At 43.9% G+C, this 25,394-nt stretch overlaps 1 protein-coding gene across 5 annotated transcripts in view; it reads left to right on the top strand.

Moving 5' to 3' along the window:
- Nucleotides 1–25,394, top strand: part of WDR27 (WD repeat domain 27) — a 696,346-nt gene that overhangs the window by 79,447 nt on the left and 591,505 nt on the right. For all 5 annotated transcript variants that reach the window (XM_040429334.1, XM_040429333.1, XM_040429335.1 and 2 more), the window contains 4 exons: nucleotides 9,309–9,412; nucleotides 11,224–11,288; nucleotides 12,109–12,242; nucleotides 18,157–18,227. In XM_040429334.1, the coding sequence (XP_040285268.1) occupies nucleotides 9,309–9,412; nucleotides 11,224–11,288; nucleotides 12,109–12,242; nucleotides 18,157–18,227 (374 nt within the window). The remainder of the gene's footprint in view (nucleotides 1–9,308; nucleotides 9,413–11,223; nucleotides 11,289–12,108; nucleotides 12,243–18,156; nucleotides 18,228–25,394) is intronic.

Raw genomic sequence — 25,394 nt, 5'->3', positions numbered from 1 at the left:
ACGTCAAGGGTCCTCATTCTTTTGCGAGTCTCTACACTCAACTACCACATAAATTCAATAATCTATCTGAAAAATAAAAAAAAACTAACGAGCACAGAAAAAATCAAACACTGCCATGAATAGCGTCCATCTGCCATGGCAAGGACCCCTCTGGGCTGAAAAAGTAGTCTGCATAGAGTTCCCGAACTGCATTGCCTGCAGTCCCAGCTTGTCTATGCAGGGTCCTACCCAAACCTGATGATGTAGGAAATTCTTCCATGTCAACAGAAGAGGAAGCCTCGTGAATCCTGGTGAAGTTGTGTAGAACAACACAAGCTTGAATCATCATGGTAGCATTCTCTGGATCCATCTGTATGGATGAAAAAAAACACCCTCTACTTGCTAGAGAGTATTCCGAAAGCGCACTCAAAATACAGACGGGCACCAGTCAACCAGTAGTTAAAAATACGCCTCCTGACATCCAAACCACGCTTTGGGAAGGGCCGCATAACATGGTGAGTCAATGCAAACCCCTCATCCGCCACAATCCCAAATGGAGCCGGCGGACATGCATATCCGGGCAGTCTTCTGGATTTGGGCAGGGCAAGCTGGTTGGCACGAAGCCGCTCACCCATTCTAAAAGCACTAAAGATGCGAACATCTGCTGTGCTTCCATAGGCCCTGATATCAACCATTATAAACCGGTAGTTAATGTCAGCCAAAGCCAAAAGCACTACCGAAAAATATTCCTTATAATTGAAGAATCGGGTCGCTGAGTGAGGAGGCTTCTTCACATGAATGTGCTTACCATCCATTGCCCCAATGCAGTTTGGAAACTGTGCAGAAAGATTGAAGCTTTCAGCGATTCAAACCCAGTCGTCTGCTTTGGGCTGTGGCATCATCGTCTCTCGGAGTCGATGCCAGATGACACGGAAAGTGTGACGCACAATCCGAGAAATCGTAGAGGTTCCCAAAAGAGGACAGTACGTAGAGACAACAGCAAGCAAAGTACCCACTGACATCAGACAGAACGAAAATAACTTCTCTTGATGCTGACGAAGATCTGTGTAGAGGGTATGGTAGTGACCTTTCCTGTACCGTTGGGAAACAATGGGATGGACAAATCTCCTCCTTCTACTTGGTTCCTCGTCCAACAGAAAGGACGATGTCCCTATCGCTGAGAAATAAGCCAGTGCAGTACGACCTCATCCTCAGAGTCATCCGCCATGGTGAAACCAAGATGCAAAAACGTTAGAATCAAAGATCAGCAAAGCCAAGGAATCAAAAGAAACTCTGTACCCTGGAAAGACTACAGAAGATGGCCACCGAACACTCAGGTGACCAGCATATATACCTGTCACGCCTTGCCCTGTGAATGTGCGGAGATCTGTCAGACTGGCTACACATGTCTGACTTCTTGGTTTGTTTTGAGCTGGATCCACCTTCCCTCAGGGGTACTGTGTTTCATTGTTAGTGAGGCTATTTATCCCTCCTTCCCCCCGTGGCCTGTGCGGGTTATAGTTCTTTTCCTGGGAGCTCTTGATTTGTGGTGGATCGTCTGCTCCAGCTCTGCTCAAGATAAGTCCTCTCCTTCATTTCCCTTTGTGTGTTTTAACTAGGCCTCTAGGGAGACTCTTGCTTCTTCCTGTTTTGAAGAAGCCTCTTCCCTTTTCCCTGCTGCTTAGGGTTTGCCCAAGGAGTTCAGGTTTAGGCATGAGGGCATGTGCATATCCACCCTAAGGGTATGCACATGGGCACAGCAGCTTAGGGAAAGCTTTTAGAGATCGCTAGGAGGTGACCCTTTCTCCCTAGCTTTCGGACCTATTCGTTTGTTTTCCCGTGTTTGGTTGTTTCCCTGCTTACCTACCTGTCGTGACATTATAACCCGCCAAAAAACTGTCATATCCCAGCTGTTGGAGGCTATGGATTCCTTGGTTGATCGCATGCAGGGATTATCGCTGGAGGTTGCTGATCTCCGCAGTTCTGTTGCACGGTGTCAGAATGCTCTGGCGTCTGGCACCGTTAGAGGAAATCAGGTCTGCTTAGAGCCTAAAGTCGCTCTCCCTGATAGGTTCTCAGGGGGTGGTGATGACTTTATACAGTTCAGGGAGTCCTGCAGGTTGTATTTTCGTCTGCGGCCGATGTCATCTGGTGACGAGAATCATAGAGTGGGGATCATTATACCTATGCTCAAAGGGGACACGCAGTCCTCGGCTTTTTCTCTGCCGACCGGTTCACCATCCCTCCGGTCGGTGGATGAATTTTTTAGAGCCTTGGGCTTGATTTATGATGACCCAGACCGCATCTCTATGGCCGAATCTAAGCTGCGCAGTTTGTTACAGGGAGAACGTACTAAGGAGTTGTATTGTGCAGAATTTAGAAGATGGGCAACTGACTCTGGGTGGAATGATTCTGCACTCTGGAGTCAGTTTTGTCAGGGGCTATCTGAGAGATTGAAAGATGCTCTTGCTTTTCATGAGTATCCTGATTCATTGGAGACGGCCATGTCTTTGGCAGTGCGGCTTGATAGACGTCTTAGAGAAAGGTATAAGATTTCTCTCGAGCGCGGGGGGGGGGGTCCCATCTGTGAGTGGATCTGTCCCACCTAGTCGCCGGGGTTATATGACCTTTGAATCTGGGGCAGGAGAGGAGCCTATGTAGTTGGGCCAGGTTTCCTCTCGCTCAGGTGATAGGGATTTTAGGAAGCTGAATAAACTATGTTGCTTCTGTGGAAAAGAAGGTCATTTTGTTTGTGCATGTCCTTTTGTTAAACCTCAAAGTAGTAATGAAAAACTACGGAGGTATTCACATAAAGAGAAAAAAAACTTAAAAAAAAAAAGAGATCTATTAAAGTGTATTCCAATGATATAAGAGTACCCCCTGTCCGCATTGTAAACCATGTAAAAACAACTTTATATTCATCTGTCAATCACATTTCTTTATGCCCAAAGGGCGTTTTTTCTCATACCTTTGTGCCCAGCCGCTCCTCAACTGTTGATTCCTAGCGCCGCCATCTCATTATTATTCACTGCGCTAGGCGGCTCTTACATTCCCCGATCCTGTCAGCGGAGAGAAGAGTTTATTGGCGTCGCAGGCGCATTAACTATCTGAATTTCTGATGACATCAGCGCGCTGAAGCGCTGGATACGACTGCCTTGGAGGAGAGATCGGACGCAGGCGCATTCAATTACAGGCTTGGGAGGGTGCCGGCGAATGCGCAGATGGTCCGATTTAGGCCGATAAGACTTTAGCCCATAAGTCTCTATCGGGCATGCGCGGGAACTGACAGGATCGGGGAATGTAAGAGCCGCCCAGCGCAGTGAATAATAATGAGCTGGGCGGCGGTAGGAATCGACAGTTGAGGCGCGGCTGGGCACAAAGGTATGAGAAAAAACGCCCCTTGGGCATAAAGAAATGTGATTGACAGATGAATATAAAGTTGTTTTTACATGGTTTACAATGCGGACAGGGGGTACTCTTATATCATTGGAATACACTTTAATAGATCTATGACTGCATAGGAATAACTAAATATGTTGATAGGGCCTGTCAGTGTCCCTTTAAGGGTGGGTGATTCACATGTTGAGTCCATTTCTTGTTTTGTTATGAAGGGCTTGCCTGCTCCAATGGTTCTGGGTTTACCGTGGTTGATAAAGCATAACCCTACTATTTTGTTCGGACAACTGTCTTGGTGCTTTTATCTCAGGGATGTCAACTACGGTCCTACCTCAGTTTCTCTCTGATTTTGCGGACGTATTCTCGGAGGGTGGAGCCCTGGAGCTGCCACCACATCGAGAATATGATTGTCAAGTCAATTTCATCCCTGGAGCTAAACTACTAAAATCTCGACTATACAACCTTTCCCAACCCGAAAGAGAAGCTATGGGGAAGTATATTGCAGAGAGTTTGGCAAAGCGGCCATCTAAGTCCCCTGTGGCCTCCGTAAAAAAGAAAGACGGATCACTTAGACCGTGTTTAGATTTACGGGAATTGAATCTCATTACGGTCCGTGATCCGTATCCCCTTCAGTGATTTCTGATTAGAGTTGAGCGAACACCTAGATGTTCGGGGAGTTCGGCCGAACTTTAAAAAAAAGTTCGGGACCCGAACTTGATCCGAACTTGGACACGAACCCGAACCCTATTGAAGTCAATGGGGACCCGAACTTCACTTCATTATTTTCTGTTATAACATAGTTATAAAGGAAAATAATAGTATTAGCTTTTTCAGATCTGAGTTTTCACGATAGTATATTCTAACACAGAGGCGTTCCCATGGTGATGGGGACGCTTCAAGTTAGAATATACTAAGAACTGTGTACATAACTGCCCCCTGCTGCCTGGCAGCACCTGATCTCTTACAGGGGGGCTATGATCCGCACAATTAACCCCTAATTGTGCGGATCTCAGCCCCCTGTAAGAGATCGGTGCTGCCAGGCAGCAGGGGCCAGACCCCTCTCCCTCCCCAGTATTAAAATCATTGGTGGCCAGTGCGGCCCCCCCTCCCTCCCCAGTATTAAAATCATTGGTGGCCAGTGCGGCCCCCCCCCTATTAAAATCATTGGTGGTTAGTGCGGCCCCCCCCCTATTAAAATCATTGGTGTCCAGTGCGGCCTCTCCCCCCCCACCCCTAATTAAAATAATTGGTGGCAGTGGCCACAGGTTAACAACCCCCCCTCCCCCCCATCATTGGTGGCAGCGGAGCGGCAGTTCCGATCGGAGTCCCAGTTTAATCGCTGGGGCTCCGATCGGTTACCATGGCAGCCAGGACGCTACCGTAGTCCTGGCTGCCATGGTTACTTAGCACTTTTAGCAGCATTATATTTACGTGCGCTGTCTGTGCTAAAAGTGCTAAGTAACCATGGCAGCCAGGACTGCAGTAGCGTAACCAATCGGAGCCCCAGCGATTAAACTGGGACTCCGATCGGAACTGCTGCTCCACTGCCACCAATGATTTTAATCGGGGGGGGGGGGGGGAGAGGGGAGGCCGCACTGGACACCAATGATTTTAATAGGGGGTGGGGGGCCGCACTAGCCACCAATGATTTTAATTAGGGGTAGGGGGGTAAAGGGGAGGCCGCACTGGACACCAATGATTTTAATAGGGGGGGGGCCGCACTAATCACCAATGATTTTAATAGGTGGGGGTGGGGGGGCCGCACTGGCCACCAATGATTTTAATACTGGGGAGGGATGGAGGGGGGGGGGGCGCACTGGCCACCAATTATTTTAATACTGGGGAGGGAGGGGGGTCTGGCCCCTGCTGCCTGGCAGCACCCGATCTCTTACAGGGGGCTGAGATCCGCACAATTAACCCCGCAGGTGGGGCCGTTATGTCCACAGTTCTCAGTATATTCTAACTTAAAGCGTCCCCATCACTATGGGAACGCCTCTGTGTTAAAATATACTGTCGGATCTGAGTTTTCACGATCTAACTCAAATCCGATGGTATATTCTAACATAGAGGCGTTCCCATGGTGATGGGGACGCTTCAAGTTAAAATATACCATCGGATTGGAGAAAACTTCGATCCGATCGTATATTAATATTACCCGAACACTGAACCCGAACTTTTACTGAAATGGTCGGGTTCAGGTGCCGAACACCGTAAAGTTCGGTACGAACCCGAACTTTGCAGTTCGGGTTCGCTCAACCCTATTTCTGATCTATTTGATCAAATTGTCGGAGCCAAGGTGTTCTCCAAGTTGGATTTAAGAGGAGCTTATAATCTGATCAGAATCGAGGAAGGAGATGAGTGGAAAACGGCCTTCAATACACCCGAAGGTCATTTCGAGAATCTTGTCATGCCCTTTGGTTTAACTAATGCGCCAGCGGTCTTTCAGCAATTTGTGAATGTTATTTTCCATCATTTAGTGGGAAGATTCATTGTTATTTACCTTGATTTATATACTAATTTACTCACCCGATTTGGAGACCCATCAGGATCACGTGAGATAGGTGTTGTCGATCCTTTGGGAGAATAAATTGTATGCTAAATTGGAAAAATGTGTATTTGCTGTCCAGGAGCTACCGTTTTTAGAATACCTGCTTTCTGACTCTGGTTTTCGTATGGACCCCAAAAAGGTCCGGGCGGTATTGGAATGAGACCGGCCTGAGAATCAGAAAGCTATGATGCAGTTTTTGGATTTTACCAATTACTACAGAAAATTCATCTTTAATTATTCCACCATTGTAAAACCTTTGACAGATATGACTAAAAAAGGCACTGACTTTTCTGTCTGGTCAGATGAGGCATTACAGGCCTTTTCTGCTATTAAGAAATGTTTTGCATCTGCTCCCATTCTGATGCAACCTGATGTGTCTCAACCGTTTATCGTGGAGGTTGATGCATCAGAAGTGGGGGTCGGAGCAGTTCTGTCGCAGGGTCCATCCCCTAGTAAATGGCGTCCGTGTGCTTTTTTCTCCAAAAAACTCTCGGCCGCTGAAAGAAATTATGATGTAGGAGATAAAGAGTTGCTGGCCATTAAATTGGCCTTTGAGGAATAGCGTCATTGTTTGGAGGGGGCTACTCATCCTATTACGGTATATACTGACCACAAGAATTTGGCTTACTTGCAGTCTGCTAAGGGCCTGAATCCTAGACAGGCTAGATGGTCACAGTTTTTTACTAGCTTCAATTTTGTGGTCACCTTTTTGCCCTGGGGTTAAAAACATCAAGGCAGATGCGTTGTCACGTAGTTTTCCTGGGGGGAGTGATTCCCGGAGATTCTGGTGCCCAGGGTTGCGCAAGGGTGTGGAGGGTTATGTGACAGCTTCTGAGACCTGTGCACGCGCGAAAGTGGCTCATACTCGGCCTTCAGGATCCCTTCTTCCTTTATCCATCCCGTCTCGTCCTTGGACGCATTTGTCCATGGACTTTATTACCGATTTACCGTGTTCCTCTGGGAAAACTGTCCTTTTGGTGGCAGTGGACCGCTTCAGTAAGATGGCCCACTTTGTACCGTTAACTGGCTTGCCCAATGCCAAAACTCTCGCTCAGATTTTTATCGATAACATTGTGAAACTACATGACATCCCCTCTGATGTGGTGTCTGATAGGGGGACACAATTTGTTTCCAGGTTTTGGAGGGCGTTCTGCTCTCATCTAGGAATTCAACTGTCTTTTTCTTCGGCTTTTCATCCCCAGTCGAACGGTCAGACAGAGCGCACTAACCAAAACCTGGAGACCTATTTGAGGTGTTTTGTTGCCGAGAACCAGGATGACTGGTCCTCGTTCTTGTCTCTAGCCGAATTTGCCTTGAATAACCGTAGACAGGAGTCCACTGATAAGTCACAATTTTTTGGCGCATATGGTTTTCACCCACAGTTTGGTACTTTTTCTGGGACTGGATCTTCTGGGATGCCAGAAGAGGAGAGATTCTCTTCCGCCTTGTCATCTATCTGGCGGAAGATCCAAGTTAATTTGGAAAAGATGGGTTAAAGATATAAACGGGTGGCTGACAGGAGACGTATGACTGGTCCGGACCTGTGTGTGGGTCATTCGGTGTGGTTGTCCACTAGAAACATTAAGCTGAAGGTACCATCTTGGAAATTGGGTCCAAGATTTCTTGGCCCTTACAAAATCTCTGCGATTGTCAACCTGGTGGCGTTTCGTCTGGATCTTCCGCAGACCTGGAAGATCCATAATGTGTTTCACAGGTCTTTATTAAAGAAATATGTGGAACCTGTGGAACCATCTCCATTGCCACCTCCCCCTGTCCTGGTGGATGGCAATTTGGAGTTTGAAATCTCTAAGATTCTCGACTCACGTGTTCTTCGGGGTTCCCTCCAGTATCTGGTGCACTGGAAGGGATACGGTCCCGAGGAAATAATGTGGGTTCCGGCTGCTGATGTCAGTGCTAGCCACCTGGTGAGGGCCTTTCAAAGGGCACACCCAGATAAAGTTGGTCTGGGGTGTCCGGAGGTCATCCGTAGAAGGGGGGGGGGGGGGGTACTGTCACGCCTTGCCTTGTGATTGTGCGGAGATCTGTCAGACTGGCTGCACATGTCTGACTACTTGGTTTGTTTTGATTTGGATTTGAGCTGGATCCACCTTCCCTCAGGTGTACTGGGTTTCATTGTTAGTGAGGCTATTTATCCCTCCTTCCCCCAGTGGCCTGTGCGGGTTATAGTTCTTTTCCTGGGAGCTCTTGATTTGTGGCGGATCGTCTGCTCCAGCTCTGCTCAAGTCCTCTCCTTCATTTCCCTTTGTGTGTTTTAACTAGGCCTCTAGGGAGACGCTTGCTTCTTCCTGGTTTGAAGAAGCACATTGCCTCTTCCCTACTGCTTAGGGTTTGCCCAGGGAGTTCAGGTTTAGGCATGAGGGCTTGTGCATATCCACCCTAAGGGTATGCACATGGGCACAGCAGCTTAGGGAAAGCTTTTAGGGATCGCTAGGAGGTGACCCTTTCTCCCTAGTTTTTGGGCCTAGTCGTTTGTTCAGTTTGTTTTCCCGTGTTTGGTTGTTTCCCTGCTTACCTACCTGTCGTGACAATACCTGTATCCTGGGTGGGGATATTAAAATCACACAAATTCCTCCTTCCCTTGTTTTTTTGCAGTCCGCAAAAAAAACTGGAAGACACATGGAAACGCAACGGGAACACAAACAGAAACTAATAATGGAACAACGGATCCGCAATTTGCGGACCCCAAAACACATACGGTCGTATCCATGTAGCATTAGGGTCCATTCACACGTCTGTAGTGTATTGCGGATCCGCAATACATCCCGGCCGGTACCCTCATAGAACTGCCTCTTCTTGGCCGCTATTGCGGATAAAAATAGGATATGTTCTATTTTTTTTTCCTGAGCAGCATTAATTCCTGCCCTATAGAGAATGAATGGGTCCACACCTGTTTCGGATATTTGCGGAACGGGTGCGGACACATTCTACGGACGTGTGAATGGACCCTTAGGGGGTTAAGTAATTGGGTACTTTTTTGTTCATGTTGTTTACACATTAGATTACGTGTACAATTTATCATATCTCCATTAACAGTAGGTCATTCATTAAACGTCATACTAAACTTTTCCTGGCAACAACCGATAAACATGTTTTATGAAAAATAAAAATTGGTCGCCAGATGTGCAACTGTTAAGTTGGATAACTACGTTTGTGTTTGATACCCCTGTAAGCATTTCCAACAAACATCATCAGTTATTCCCTTTTGTCCTATCGTTTGGCTTTTTTAGGATGCTGTTTAGATCACATTGTTCATCTGGTAGGCTCAGATATAGTACAGTCTGACATATAACTATATTTTCACTACTTTTAGCTGTTTGAATCATTCAGGTTTCATAGATTTTACATTCCTTTATTTTTATTTTAGGCCACTCTGTGGAAATTCTGTACGTCTGTGGGTGGGAAGTGCCATTGATTTGTTTTTAGTTAATATAACTAACTCTGAAATTGAAGGTGTTCTGCATTTTAAAGGTAAGAATCAGTAATAGACAATGTTTACATAAAGTATTCACAAAAAAATGTCAACCACGGTAAAAAAAAAGTCCTTACTTTATAAAACTAGGTATAAAAGGGTTTGAGATGTTAATATGGATGACCTATCCAGCTGTTTGAGAAGACAGTGGCACACCTATGAGCACCGCGGCCTTCTCTGTGCTTACCAAGTACAGTGCCGTACATGGTATAGCAGCTGCGCTTGGTATTATGCTCAGCCCCATTCACTTCAAAGCGATTCTACAGTGGGGGGTTGGGCCCCACTGTTCAGATACTGATGACCTATCCAGAGGATAGGTCATCAGTATTAAAAGTCATAAGTTTACATGCACCTTTGGCCTCATGCACATGACCATGTCCATATTACAGTCTATAAACCACATCCTCAGCGTACGGATACCTTCCATGTGCATTAATTTGCAGTGTGAAGTGTCACTTTGCTTTTCTTCGTGTTTTGTTCTCTTTTTCTTAGCCCCAAACTGTTACGTGGCAACAGGCAACGTATTCCACTCCATTGCAATGCAGTTTACCTATCCTACAAAGCCCTCTACCCCCCCCCCCCATTTATTTTTTATTTTTTTCTTTCTCCAACCATGGCATTCCTACTGTTTTTGTAATGGTTTAGCTTTCCTGTTTAAAAGTAGAGCTTCTACAGTTGCACTGGGCAACTCTGTTTAGCAGCATCTAAGGGACAACAAGTTCTCACCCCTACACATAGATCTGGACTTTGCTGCTGTGAGTCCTCAGATTGCAAATGCAGAGTAGTTGCCAACTGGTAGAGCAAACAGGAGACATCCTAGTCAGAAGAGCAGAGAGTTGATAACAGGAAACAGGAGAGAGAATGCCAAAGCAAGGCGAGATCCAAATACAGGTCGTACCCCAAGCAGGGTGAGTTCCTGGAGGGAACTACAAGTGACAGAACAACAGGCTAAAGCAAGTCAGACAGAAGAGTAGTCAAATGCGAGCCAGGTCAAGAAAGGGGTATACAGTATCATAGCCATAACACATCAGGTTGCAGGACACAATAACTGGCACAGGAGGGAGCACAAACCAAGTTCAAATAGAATGCCAGGTGCTTGGATTGGTAACCCGAACATTCCCCTGATTGGTTTGCTAAACAAACCTTCTGTTTGGCTGGCCAGCCAGACTTATTGATTGGTGGATAGCACTGTGCACTCACTCCCCGACATCCCTACTAACACCACGGAGAGGACTACAGCAGCGGTTGGTAGGAACTGACATCGTGGGAGGTAAGTATGTTACTATTTTCAAATGTGTATTATTTTTTTATTTCCTGATCACAATGACATTTTTGTTTGTGACATATCTCTGTTGGCTTTCATATATGTTCATAGATTTTATACTGTTGTCATTTATGTATCTTCTTATAGTTTTTGGTGCTATCATTTTTAATAACTTTCCCACTTTAGTTTATATAATGCTCAGTTTATCGCCAAATGCGTATTGTACTTGATGAAGGCTCCGATCCAGAACTGAAATGTGTTGTATGTTTTTATTAAATAAACTAGTATTGTTTGTGTTCCTATCATCTTCCAACTTACTTTCAACCCTTGGGAATCCCAGAGCAGCACCAACATTTGTGGTCATTTGTCTTACCTTCAGGTCTAGTATTATATGTTGAAAAAATTGCAACTCCAGTCCAGCAATTAGCAGAAAACCGCAGTCGTTACCCACGGCCAATAACACTCTAAATAAATGTGTATATAACGTGACACTTGATTTATCTATCTTGTTAGACCTTCTAAACTTACTTTGTTTTTCTTGTAAAGATTATGACAACCTCAGCATTCAGTTAGCTGGATCAATCTCCATTTCCTGTATATCTGGAGAAAAAGTAAGTTACACAGTATTTTATTATTTCCTTTACTAAAAATCACATTTCTATCATCCACTTAGCAAATCTGTTTAACAGGTACTCAAAAAAAGGTATACAAATGAAGACGAACTGAAGTGCATCCTTTGGATCCGTTTAATATAGGCTTCTGTGTTTTGGGTATCTGTTAATCTGATGCTGAAAACATGATGTGAACCCAGACTTAACTAACTAAGGGTTCTTTCACATGAACGAGTTTTCTGTCCGGATGTGAAACGCACAGCATCTGGACTGAATCCTGACCCATTCATTTCCACGGGTAGTTTTTCACGCATTATCTTTGCGTTCAGGAAAAATCACAGCAAGTTCTATATTGTGCATTCACAGAGCCCTGGCTCCAAAGAAATGAATGTGGCGTGAAAAATGGAAGGCATCCGGATGCAATGCGTTTTTCACTGATGGTTGCTAGGAGATATTCTAGGAGTTAGGCCTCATGCACACGACCGTGGTGTGTTTCGCGGTCCGCAAATCACGGATCCGCAAAACACGGATGACGTCCGTGCGCGTTCTGCAATTTGCGGAACAGCACGGACAGCCTTCAATATAAATGCCTATAACCTAAAAGTTATAGCTCTTGGAATGCCATTTAAAAAAAAATTGCGTGGTCACAATGTTAAAATTATTACTGTTTTGTTGTACTTTGCTTTCAGATTTCTTTCAAATGCTTTATAGCATTTATCTCATCATTTATGGATAATATTTATTATAAATATCTTACCATTTACATTGTAATGTTTTTTGTCCCATGAATTTGCTCTCAAAACATCTTATTCTTGTGCAGGTTATTTCTTTAATTGCTTCAATGTTTGGATGCAAAATATCTTTAATAAGGTTTGATGCACACGCCTTTTTGCAACTTGAAAAGCGCCAACTGCAGGATTTTGGACCAGGAACCAATTTGTCCATTGTTTCCAGGTAATAGTAATTTCAATAATCCTTGAGTAACACGACAGCCTATGTTTCTTTTGGATCGTCCTATATGTCAGTGCAGCATTCACCTCTTTGCCATTTCTTCATGATTCTGCTATATTTGCAAATATTTCTTGTTCAGACTATATTTTTCTTTGCTAATTTATTGCTTTTTGTGAACAGATATTATATATACAGTACAGACCAAAAGTTTGGACACCTTCTCATTCAAAGAGTTTTCTTTATTTTCATGACTATGAAGGCATCAAAACTATGAATTAACACATGTGGAATTATATACATAACAAACAAGTGTGAAACAACTGAAAATGTCATATTCTAGGTTCTTCAAAGTAGCCACCTTTTGCTTTGATTACTGCTTTGCACACTCTTGGCATTCTCTTGATGAGCTTCAAGAGGTAGTCACCTGAAATGGTCTTCCAACAGTCTTGAAGGAGTTCCCAGAGATGCTTAGCACTTGTTGTCGCTTTTGCCTTCACTCTGCGGTCCAGCTCACCCCAAACCATCTCGATTGGGTTCAGGTCCGGTGACTGTGGAGGCCAGGTCATCTGGCGCAGCACCCCATCACTCTCCTTCATGGTCAAATAGCCCTTATTTTCAAAGTTTTCCCAATTTTTCGGCTTACTGACTGACCTTCATTTCTTAAAGTAATGATGGCCACTCGTTTTTCTTTACTTAGCTGCTTTTTTCTTGCCATAATACAAATTCTAACAGTCTATTCAGTAGGACGATCAGCTGTGTATCCACCTGACTTCTCCTCAATGCAACTGATGGTCCCAACCCCATTTATAAGGCAAGAAATCCCACTTATTAAACCTGACAGGGCACACCTGTGAAGTGAAAACTATTTCAGGGGACTACCTCTTGAAGCTCATCAAGAGAATGCCAAGAGTGTGCAAAGCAGTAATCAAAGCAAAAGGTGGCTACTTTGAAGAACCTAGAATATTACATATTTTCAGTTGTTTCACACTTGTTTGTTATGTATATAATTCCACATGTGTTAATTCATAGTTTTGATGCCTTCAGTGTGAATCTACAATTTTCATAGTCATGAAAATAAAGAAAACTCTTTGAATGAGAAGGTGTGTCCAAACTTTTGGTCTGTACTGTATGTTAGCAACCAGTATTCCACACATTCCATTTTTGTTCCTCATTTTCCCCCATGTATCAATGTAGTGCCATATAAATCCACATGGCATAAAAAGCACGCTCACAAAATTTTTTTATGTATTGACTTATAGAACTCCAATTCCAACAAAGTTTGGACGCTGTGTAAATCTAAATTAATGTACCGTATTTTTCGCCCTATAAGACGCACCTGCCCATAAGACGCAACTCGGTTTTTGAGAAAAATAGAATAATAGGAAAATGAAAATAGGAAAAAAAATAGGAAAAATGAATCACATTAACCCCAATCTTGCTGGCTGCCTGGTACATATGTTTTTGCCTGCCTTTATTTTCAGACACACTAATCACTCTTGTACTGGGGGGGGGGAGAGGATGTGCGATACCTGCTGGCTGCTGCTGAGTGAAGTGCACACTGTGGGGCTGGGGCCCGGGCTTATACTGAGGAGGACAGTCAGGAGGGAAGGCTGCTGCTGCTGTTCATCACACTCACAAGCTCAGATGGCGCAGCAGTTTATTCCCTCCCCTGTCCCTCCTCTTCCTATAATTATCGGCTCATTCATTATTTGCAGTGGTGTGGGCAGCTTCACAGCCCACTGTTTTCATTGGGGCAGTGACGGCTGCATCATAGGAGGGAGGGACTCCCTCTCTCCTTCTTCAGCAGCCGAAGTGAAAATGAAGTGTCCCGAGCAGCGCACCGCCCACATCCTCAATGCTGCAGATTGGCAGGAGCGCTGCCGGCCAGGCTGTCCCCTTAACCAGGCCACATAAAAACAATGGGCTCTTCCTCAGCAGGTACCGTACACACCAGGATCGATGTCCGGTAGATCGCAGGCTGCTGTTTTTATGCCACATGCAAAACGCCAGCCTTTCTTTTTCCTTACCCCTGTATTCGTCTTATAAGACGCACTATCATTCCACCCCCCCCACTTTGGGGGGAAAAGTGCGTCTTATAGGGCAAAATATACAGTAAATAAAAACAGAATGCAGTGATTTGCAAATCTCATAGACCCATATTTTATTCACAGTAGATCACAGAACACATATCAGATGTTGAAAGTGAGACATTTCATGAAAAAAAATTAACTCATTTAGATCTTGATGGCAGCAACACGTCTCAAAAAAGTTGGGACAGGGCCATGACTACCATTGTGTAGAATCCCTGCTTCTTTTAACAACAGTCTGTAAATGTCTGGGAAGTGAGGAGACCAATTGCTGGAGATTTGGGAGAGGAATGTTGTCCCATTATTGTCTGATGTAGGATTCTAGCTGCTCAATGGCCTGGGTCTTCTTTCTTTTCATTTCATTATGCACCAAATGTTTTCTATTGCTGAAAGGCCTGGACGGCAGGCCAGTTCAGCACCAGGACTCTTCTTCTGTGAAGCCATGCTGTTGTGATGTATTTCGTATGTTGTTTAGCATTATCTTGCTGAAATATGCAAGGCCTGCCCAAAAGGCATTTTTTGGATGCGAGCATATGTTGTTCTAGAACTGCTATATATTATTCAGCATTGATAATGCCTTTCCAGATGTGTAAGCTGCCCGCACCATACGCACTAATGTCACCCATACCATCAGAGATGCAGGCTTCTGAACTGTGTGCTGATAAGCTGGATGGTCCCTCTCCTTTTGAGATCGTAGAACATGATGTCCATGGTTTCCAAAAAGAATTTCAAATTTGTAATAGGACCACAAAACAGTTTTCCTTTATGCCCCTGTCCATTTTAAATAAACTTTGACCTAGAGAAGATGGCGGCTTCTTCTTTGCATGATACAGCATTAACTGGCATCTGTGGATTGCACGTTGAACTGTGTTCTGGAAGTGTTCCTGAGCACATGCAGTGATTTCCAGTACAAAATCATACCTGTTTTTAATGCAGTGCTGTCTGAGGGCTGGTAGATCATGAAAATCCTGTATTGATTGTTGGCCTTGTCCCTGCGCACATGGATTTCTACAGATACTCTGAATATTTTAATGACATTATGTACTTTAGATGGTGGGATATTCAAAGTGTTTGTAATTTTATGTTGAGGGACATTTTTCTGAAATTGTTCCATAATTTTTAGACATAGTTTTTCGCAGATTGTTGAACCTCTGCCCATCTTTGCCTCTGAAAGGCTCTGCCTCTCTAACATGATCTTTTTACATTTAGTCATGTGACTAATGTGCATGTGCAAATTGCACCCATAATGTGTTCCCTGCTAATCTGTGCCCCCATGGTAAAAAAAAATTGGATAAATAAATGCAAAATAATAATAATAGTTAAATAAAAATAAAATGTAAAAAAGAAAGCAGCTCCCCCAAAAAAGTGCACACCTCCCCCAAAATCGATACCAATCAATTTTAGACATTATGCATGACACAAAATTGGATTTTTCAAGGACGTCAGGTCCTCAGGCATATATATTAAAACATCATTTTTTTTCAGCAGTGCAGGCACATATGAACATGGGACCAACAGAGATGCCTTCAGCTGCCAAGCGCACATGTAACAGGTCAGCCAGTGTCATAGGTACAAATCTGCTGACAGCTGCCCTTTAAAGGCCATTGCACCTAAGTCTAGGCGCAAGTGGGATTTCAATGCCAACCTCGTCACTTTCTGAAACGAGAGGGTGGCATAGGTGGGGTATGGGCCTCTGCACATTTATCAGAATTTACGTCAGTTTTCTTGCTTATGTGTTCCCATATACAGATTAACAGTGGTCTAATAGAAATAACCCATAGATCACTGTTACCAGTGATCAGTATGATCAGACATGCAAAGAAGATGCATATCACATTCTTCTAAGCCCCCGCTCTGCACAGATTCCCTGTGATATTACTGATGTCATGGCACTGACTAGCAACCATCCACATGTAGAAACAGTGCCAGAGATTCAGCGCTCAATGTGTTTTTTTTTAAGGGTAATTCTGTGACAGTCTGATCTTCCTTAGGCCTCTTTCATTGGGGTCCGCAATGCACGGGCACCGACCGTGGGCCAGCCGCATGCGGATCGTGAATGGGGTCAGCGATCCTTCCGTTCTGCAAAAAGATAGAACAAGTTCTATTTTTTTGCAGAACGGAAGCATGGAACGGAACCCCACGGAAGCACTCTGTAGTGCTTCAATGGGGTTCCGTTCCATGCTTCCGCTCCATTTCGCACCGCATCTCCGGATTTGCGGACCCATTCAAGTGAATGGATCCGCATCCGTGATGCGGAATGCACATGACTGGTGCCCCGTGTATTGCAGACCCACTGTATGCAGGCCGCAATACGGCCATGGCGGGGCAACGGCCGTGTGAAAGAGGCCTTATGGAACTGCTTACAGGAGCAGGCAGTGGTATGAGGTTTATTAGGTAAATTAAGGGACCAGTCCAATTAACCTGGTAATTTATGTGCTGATGGGATGTGAAGGGGTTTTCAACCAACTCTGCAATAATTCTATATACTGATATACAGTATTTAGTCACTGGTTTAGCAGTTTTGAGAATGAATGCATGTTCATCAGTTGAGGAATTGTGTTTGTTATTTGTAGACAAGTTCAATTTACATTTTAAAGCGTTTTTCCAGGAGTGAAATATTGACAACCTATCGTGAGGATCGGTCATCAATATGTGATTGATGGGGGTCAAACTCCCGGCACCACCGCCAATCAAATGTTTAAAGAGGCCACAGAGCTCAGATGAGAGCTACAGCCTCTTACTGGGCCACTGACATCTTATTCATCGGTCACATGGTCTTTGTGCACGCAGTCCCATTTAAGTGAATGATCCTGGGCTGCAATACCAAGCACAGCCACGTCACAGTGTACAGCGATGTGCTTGGTATGCCATGAGGAGGCCGCAACACTCTCTAGAACACCTGTGTCTTGACACAGCTGATCAGTAGTGGTGCTGGCATTCAGGCCCCCACCAATCAGATATTGATGACCTATCCTGAGGATACATCATCAAAATCCTACTCCTGGAAAAACCCCTTTAAGTAGTAAAGTGCTATTCTGTCTACATTATATGCTAGAAATATGTGGACATGGACACCTGACCACCACATCTATATGAGCTTGTTGCATATAACATTCTATGGGGGTGATTTATCAAAAGTGGTGCAAAAGATAACTGAATTAGTTGCCCCTAGCAGCCAATCAGATTCCACCTTTCATTTTCCAAAGGAGCTCTGAAAAATGAAAGTCGGAATTTGATTGGTTTCTATGGGCAATAAGTCAGTTTTACTTGACACCAGTTTTGATAAATCTCCCCTATGTATTTTGGTAGTTAGCATTTTTCCGGCCTTTTGACAAAGACTACTATGTAGTCGAAACGTTGCAATACTTTTTGGCTATGCTGCACATTTTTTCATGGACCCACTATGAGTAAAAGTTTATTTCTGGAGATGCTGCCGTCAAACTTGTTTGTATGCTGATGTACAGTCACTGGCCTGCAGCACTCAAGGCCTCATCTAACCGCTGATCGGTGGGGTCCCAGGTGTCGTACCCCCACAGATCTGATACTGATGACCTATCCTAAGGATAAGTCATAAATATATTTTCCTGAAAAACCGAATCTGCATTAGCCACTCCCTTATGGCGAAGTTGTTTAGTTCATAGTAATAATACTTACAATTTACTGAGACAGATCTAGCAAATCAGAAGTTTCATGAACTGATGTGAGGCAAAAGTGACCGTGCTCTTTTGCCAGATCTCCTTGCCTGGACACTGTTTTCCTGTTGCTGTCACTTCAAACTGGAAGCAGTCTTTGTCTCATGTGTTAAAATGTATTTATTTTTCCTTCTTTAGTGATCCACTGCTATTGACATCTCCTTTACGGTGTGATATTTCAAAGAAGCAGGACAAACCAAAGCCAAAAGGTATATAAGGACTGATAGAATGTACCCTATATTTTTTTAGGCCTCGTTCACATCGGTGTTCTCACTTCTGTTGTTTTACTCCGTTAGGGCTCTTTCACACTGCATTTTTTGATTCATTTAAAATGATCAGATTTTTTATTTAAAAAAACTGTGTAACTGATATCTAGGCTTCTATAGTAAAAAACAGATGCCAGAAGTGCACAAGGGTAGGTTCACATATGAGGCAACCAACTCTGGTAGTCTTTTCTGACAGATAAACAGACTACTGGAGTTACTGTATCTGTTATAGCTGGATACTGCTGTTCACCGCTGGATCCTCATTGACTATAATGGGATCTGACGGAGTTACAGCTGCTTTCTGGCATAAATTTCATCTTTTGGACAGAAAAATACAGCTGCGAGCAGCTGGATCCCCGTTGGATCCCATTATAGTCAATGGGGAGCTGACGGTGTGCAGCAGTATCTGGCTGTGCTGGGTACAGTAACTCTGGTAGTCTATTCCTCTGCCACGACAGACTAGCGGACTTGGTTGCCACATATGTGACCCCAGGATTGCCATGATTGCCATCGAGGCAAACCATGTTGGCCCCCCTCGTCCCTTCTCACATTCATAGTCATAAGAATCAGAACTATATATATTGTACATATTATTATGATTATAGGGATACCAAGTACTGTTCTATAGTAAATATGTTACAAAAACACATTTATTGTAATGGATTGTGCTCCGTTATTTTTTTGTTGTAACTTTAACTTTGTAGAACAATGTAACTTTTACCATAAAAGAAAAAATTATGGAAAGTTAAAATAGTTTTAGTAAAACAGTTAGTTTACAGGTCTTGGTGGGATTTGAACCCCTGATATTCTGAACATGAGGCAATAGACTTCCCAATAATCTATAGCAGGGCTCTGTTGTAAAGAGATAAATTTCTATGCTTAAAAAACTACAGTGTAACGGACCCCATTATAGTCTGTGGGGTCTTTAGACTCAGTTACGCTCAGTTAGGTCTCAGTTATCTGCAGAATCCGTCCTTTCCATTCTCCTGCTCCTCAACGGAGCCGGAGAACGGAAAGGAGAAATGGTGATGTGAAAGGAGCCTTAGGAAAACAGTAAACTATTGGGCATAAAAAAAATCCTGTCTTCATAGCAAAACTTTTCTATAGAGAAGTGGGTAAGGCTGTTGTCTACTGTATAGAAGGTTTGGGGTTCATACCCCACCAAGACCTTTAAAAGTAAGCTTTTGTTCGTTCATTGGCTGATTAGCTGCTCGATGATATGAATTGAATATCGGGAGTAAGAATTCATATTACCTATAATCCTGCAGTGTAATAAGGCCCGCAGTGAACATCTGCTTACACCATATTTGTGCTCAGTAAAGAAAACTAACCCTCTCGATTTCAAATGGCAGTGAATAAAGGAGGTTAATGAACTGTTGTCTTAAAAGGGGTTTTAACATATCCATTGTACAGTATGTGGCAAAAAAGACCCAAAAATGCATATACTGTGGATTTTTCCCAGTAGTGTCAATATTGTTTGATAGCTTGCCAGTGCCTATAGAGCAGGGGTGCACAACCTGCGGCCCGGGGGCCACATATGGCCCTCGATACCATTCTGTGTGGCCCCCAACCATCTGGTAACAGACATGTATGTCTATGTTTAGTGGCTGCTCACATGGATCTTTTATGTAATTCCCCATTAGATGGGAGTACTAGAAGTGCAACTAGACATTTATGATATATACTGTATGTTCAATATGCTATAAATATAGTATTTCAGTTGGTAATACCCCTTTAAGTTTTATTTCCGGCCCTTAGAATTGGTTCAGGCTGACAATGTGGCCCCGAACCAGAAATGGTTGTGCACATACATGCTGATTTCTGCTCTGTTCACTTGTCTTTGATGCTTGTTATATTAGTATGAACTAGAGACTTTTACAAAGAACACATCCTACCAGCGTCATCCAGGTCCTTCCTTTAGAAGCGCTTCTGTTTTATTAGCCTATGAAATGTGTCACACTAAATGACTTTAACAAAGACATTCATTGACCATGCCGTGTTTGCAGCTCATAGATCATTTGACAAGTATAAAATAGAATCACTTTGCCTTGTAGAAGAGATTAAGACAGAAAGTATAAAACGCCTTGGAATGGCTTGAGCAGCGTGTGTTGGACATCAAATGTTCCAAACCTTTTGGCCCTATTTACATCGAAAGACTTTAACCACCACACACAGCTTATTTCATAAATCTTGTGAGACTGAAGCTTCTGCTTGAACAGCTTTCCCATATAATGAATGGAATCATACCTCATGTCTGTTCCAAAATTCACGTTTACTTGCAGGGATACATGATGTTTAATCGTTAGATCTCCTTCAGATTTGCAGTCTAAAAATTTTCCATTTTCTCTGAAAGCACAATGGTTCTTATTCTGCCACTAAAGTATGTGCTAACAAGGGTCCATGAGTTAGTGATATATATGCCGTCTCGTAAGTTTTCTGCTTTTCAGTTACGTTATTTTTTTATGACCTGGCTCACAGTAATAGAAACCTCTTTGCAATATACTTGTGCCTCTCTTCTGTTTAAATCCAGAAGCTTCAGTCTCTGCTTGAAGCTTCGTCGCAGAGGTCACCAAGTGAATATGGGTGCCTAGGAGATAGACGTGGACTACTCCACTGTAATAATTTTCCATAACTTAGATGTATACTATGAAATCTGTATGTATGCTGCATAATTTACATGACATTTGCACCAATCTAAAGCTGGCCACATAGGGACAGCACAACATTGTACGACTGAGCGGTATTGTACTCTATAAATCACAGTTTATGGCAGCTTTACAGTGTGACGACAAGACCTCCTGGATCCAGCAGGAATGTATAGTGAAATCTTTGACTCCAGCCAAGTCTGCTTACCTTGGTATAGTAGCACCTGCACACGCATCTTTTTTTTCAAGAAACTGAACTGAAGAGTCAGTTTGCCTGTCCTGTCAAAACAGTATTTCACATTTTTTTTTGTATGAAATATTCGTTTTTCTGGCAGTATCATGTATGGAATGTCCTTCCCTCTAGGAAATAACTTACCATTGATGTAGTCCTTCAAAAAGCCATTTTGTTTAGCCAATTTTCAAAACCCAAAACGAATGTGGCTTTAAAGGGATTCTTCAATTTCTAGATATTGATGACCTATCCACGGGATAGATCATCAATGTCATATCACTGGGGGCAACACACTATCCATTTCTGGACAATGCCCGGAGCCAGACATAGAAGGTTCCATCTATTGTGCAATGGCTGTACTGCAGCTCATCTCAGAGTAGGAGCTGTCATGCGGTTACCCAGCACGGTCAGAGCCTTCTGCTTCCGACCCTGTCCACTGTGTTTTTTTTGGACCTGGCGGGTGCCGAAATCAGCTAAGTGTGGGTGTTCCAGATGTCTGACCTCCACAATCAGAAGACAGGTCATCAATATCTATACAGCTGAGAACCCATTTCAAGCATATTCTGTAACTTATAGAAACATAGAATGTGTCGGCAGATAAGAACCATTTGGCCCATTTAGTCTGCCCAATATACTGAATACTATGGATAGCCCCTGGCCCTATCTTATATGAAGGATGGCCTTATGCCTATCCCATGCATGCTTAAACTCCTTCACTGTATTTGCAGCTACCACTTCTGCAGGAAGGTTATTCCATGCATCCACTACTCTCTCAGTAAAGTAATACTTCCTGATATTACTTTTAAACCTTTGCCCCTCTAATTTAAAACTATGTCCTCTTGTAGCAGTTTTTCTTCTTTTAAATCAATAAGATTAGTTTGACATGATCTCCCTGAAGTAAACCCATGCTGTTTTTCATCTTTCAATCCATGGGATTTTAGATGTTCCGCAATACTCTCCTTAAGTATGGTTTCCATTAATTTCCCCACTATTGATGTCAGGCTTACTGGCCTATAGTTGCCCGATTCCTCCCTACTACCTTTCTTGTGAATGGGCACAAAATTTGCTAATTTCCAATCTTCTGGGACGACTCCTGTTGCCAGTGATTGGTTAAATAAATCTTTTAATGGTTTTGCTAGTTCACCGCTGAGCTCTTTAAATAGCTTTGGGTGTATCCCATCAGGCCCCTGTGACTTATTTGTATTAATTTTAGACAGCTGACTTAGAACCTCTTCCTCTGTAAAGACACATGCATCAAAAGATTCATTAGTCTTCTTTCCTAACTGAGGTCCTTTTCCTTCATTTTCCTTTGTAAGGGCTCTTTCACACTTGCGTTCTTGTCTTCCGGCATAGAGTTCCGTCGTCGGGGCTCTATGCCGGAAGAATCCTGATCAGGATTATCCTAATGCATTCTGAATGGAGAGAAATCCGTTCAGGATGCATCAGGATGTCTTCAGTTCCGGAACGGAACGTTTTTTGGCCGGAGAAAATACCGCAGCATGCTGCGCTTTTTGCTCCGGCCAAAAATCCGGAACACTTGCCGCAAGGCCGGATCCGGAATTAATGCCCATTGAAAGGCATTGATCCGGATCCGGCCTTAAGCTAAACGTCATTTCGGCGCATTGCCGGAGCCGACATTTAGCTTTTTCAGAGTGGTTACCATGGCTGCCGGGACACTAAAGTCCTGGCAGCCATGGTAAAGTGTAGTGGGGAGCGGGGGAGCAGTATACTTACCGTCCGTGCGGCTCCCCGGGCGCTCCAGAGTGACGTCAGGGCGCCCCAAGCGCATGGATCATGTGATCACATGGATCACGTCATCCATGCGCATGGGGCGCTCTGACGTCACTCTGGAGCGCCCCGGGAGCCGCACGGACTGTAAGTATACCGCTCCCCCGCTCCCCGCTCCTACTATGGCAACCAGGACTTTAATAGCGTACTGGGTGCCATAGTAACACTGAACGCATTTGGAAGACGGTTCCGTCTTCAAATGCTTTCAGTACACTTGCGTTTTTCCGGATCCGGCGTGTAATTCCGGCAAGTGGAGTACACGCCGGATCCGGACAACGCAAGTGTGAAAGAGGCCTAAAAACTGAACAGAAGTATTCATTGAGGCAGTCAGCTAGTTCTTTATCTTCTTCCATATACCTTCCTTCTTTTGTTTTTAATTTGATAATTCCTTGTTTTAGTTTCCTTTTTTCATTTATGTATCTGAAGAATGCCTTATCGCCTTTTTTCCCTGACTGAGCTAATTTCTCTTCTGCCTGTTCTTTAGAAGCTCTTATAACTTGTTTGGCCTCTCTCTGCCTAATCTTATAAATTTGCCTGTCATCCTCGTTTTCTTTTTTTTTTATAATTCCTAAATGCTTTTACTGACAAGCCTAATGCAATTTTCTGTTGCCTTCAATAGTGCCACTTTTAGGCCTCTTTCACACTTGCGTTGTCCGGATCCGGCGTGTCCTCCACTTGCCGGAATTACACGCCGGATCCGGAAAAACGCAAGTGTACTGAAAGCATTTGAAGACGGAACCGTCTTCCAAATGCGTTCAGTGTTACTATGGCACCCAGGACGCTATTAAAGTCCTGGTTGCCATAGTAGGAGCGGGGAGCGGGGGAGCGGTATACTTACAGTCCGTGCGGCTCCCGGGGCGCTCCAGAATGACGTCAGAGCACCCCATGCGCATGGATGACGTGATCCATGTGATCACATGATCCATGCGCTTGGGGCGCCCTGACGTCACTCTGGAGCGCCCCGGGAGCCGCACGGACTGTAAGTATACCGCTCCCCCGCTCCCCGCTACACTTTACCATGGCTGCCAGGACTTTAGCGTCCCGGCAGCCATGGTAACCACTCTGAAAAAGCTAAATGTCGGCTCCGGCAATGCGCCGAAACGACGTTTAGCTTAAGGCCGGATCCGGATCAATGCCTTTCAATGGGCATTAATTCCGGATCCGGCCTTGCGGCAAGTGTTCCGGATTTTTGGCCGGAGCAAAAAGCGCAGCATGCTGCGGTATTTTCTCCGGCCAAAAAACGTTCCGTTCCGGAACTGAAGACATCCTGATGCATCCTGATGCATCCTGAACGGATTTCTCTCCATTCAGAATGCATTAGGATAATCCGGATCAGGATTCTTCCGGCATAGAGCCCCGACGACGGAACTCTATGCCGGAAGACAAGAACGCAGGTGTGAAAGAGCCCTTAAGTAGTCCCATTTCTCCTGGACTCCATTGAAACTGTTCCAATCTGATAGGGACTCGTATACCACTAATCTAATTTTAGAAAAGTCAGTTTTTCTAAAATCTAAAACTTTTGTTTTTGTGTGGTGTGACTCACTGTACTTATAGTAAACCACACTGACTGGTGATCACTAGATCCCAAGCTTTCCCCTACAGTAATATCATATACCAAATTCCCATTTGTGAATACTAAATCTAAAATGGCCTCCTTCCGGGTTTGCTCCTCAACTACTTGCTGTAGAGATAATCCCAGTAGGGAATTTAGAATATCTGTACTCCTGGCAGAACTAGCTATTTTGGTTTTCCAGTTTACATATGGAAGATTGATGTCCCCCATAATGATAACTTCCCCCTTCAATGTCATTTTAGCTATTTCCTCAACTAGTAGATCATCAAATTCTTTGACTTGGCTAGGTGGTCTATATATTACACCTACACAAGTTACCTTATGATTATCAAGCTGCAAGGTAGCCCAAACTGACTCTAAATTGTTCTCGCTAACTTGTATTAAATTAGATTTCATGCTATCTTTCACATACAGGGCCACCCCTCCCCCTTCTTGCCTTCTCTGTCTTTCCTATATAGAGAGAACCCTGGTATTGTTATATCCCAGTCATTACTCCCCTTGAACCACGTCTCAGTAACAGCCACTACATCTATATTCTCAGATGCCATTATAGCCTCAAGTTCATTGATCTTATTCCCTAAACTGCGAGCATTTGTAGACAAGAATCTGAGCTTGTCATTTCTTAACCTTTGTGCTACTGGCATCTTTTGGCAGTGTTCCGGGGGGCAGTTGGACTGCTGGATTATCACTCTTTTGCCCCCCTTTCCTAGTTTAAATGCTCCTTAGCAAATACTTGGAACTGTTCACCGAGGACATTCGTTCCCTTGAGAGAAAGATGCAAACCATCTTTCTTGTACAGTTCTTTTCCATTCCAACAAAAGCTAACATGAGACACAAAGCCAAACCCTTGGTTCAGACACCATTCACCAAGC

The sequence above is a fragment of the Bufo bufo genome, chromosome 4, assembly GCF_905171765.1.
Source record: "Bufo bufo chromosome 4, aBufBuf1.1, whole genome shotgun sequence".
Taxonomy (NCBI): domain Eukaryota; kingdom Metazoa; phylum Chordata; class Amphibia; order Anura; family Bufonidae; genus Bufo; species Bufo bufo.
The sequence above is the reverse complement of the archived record's forward strand: the minus strand, read 5'-3'. Positions and strand labels throughout refer to the sequence as shown.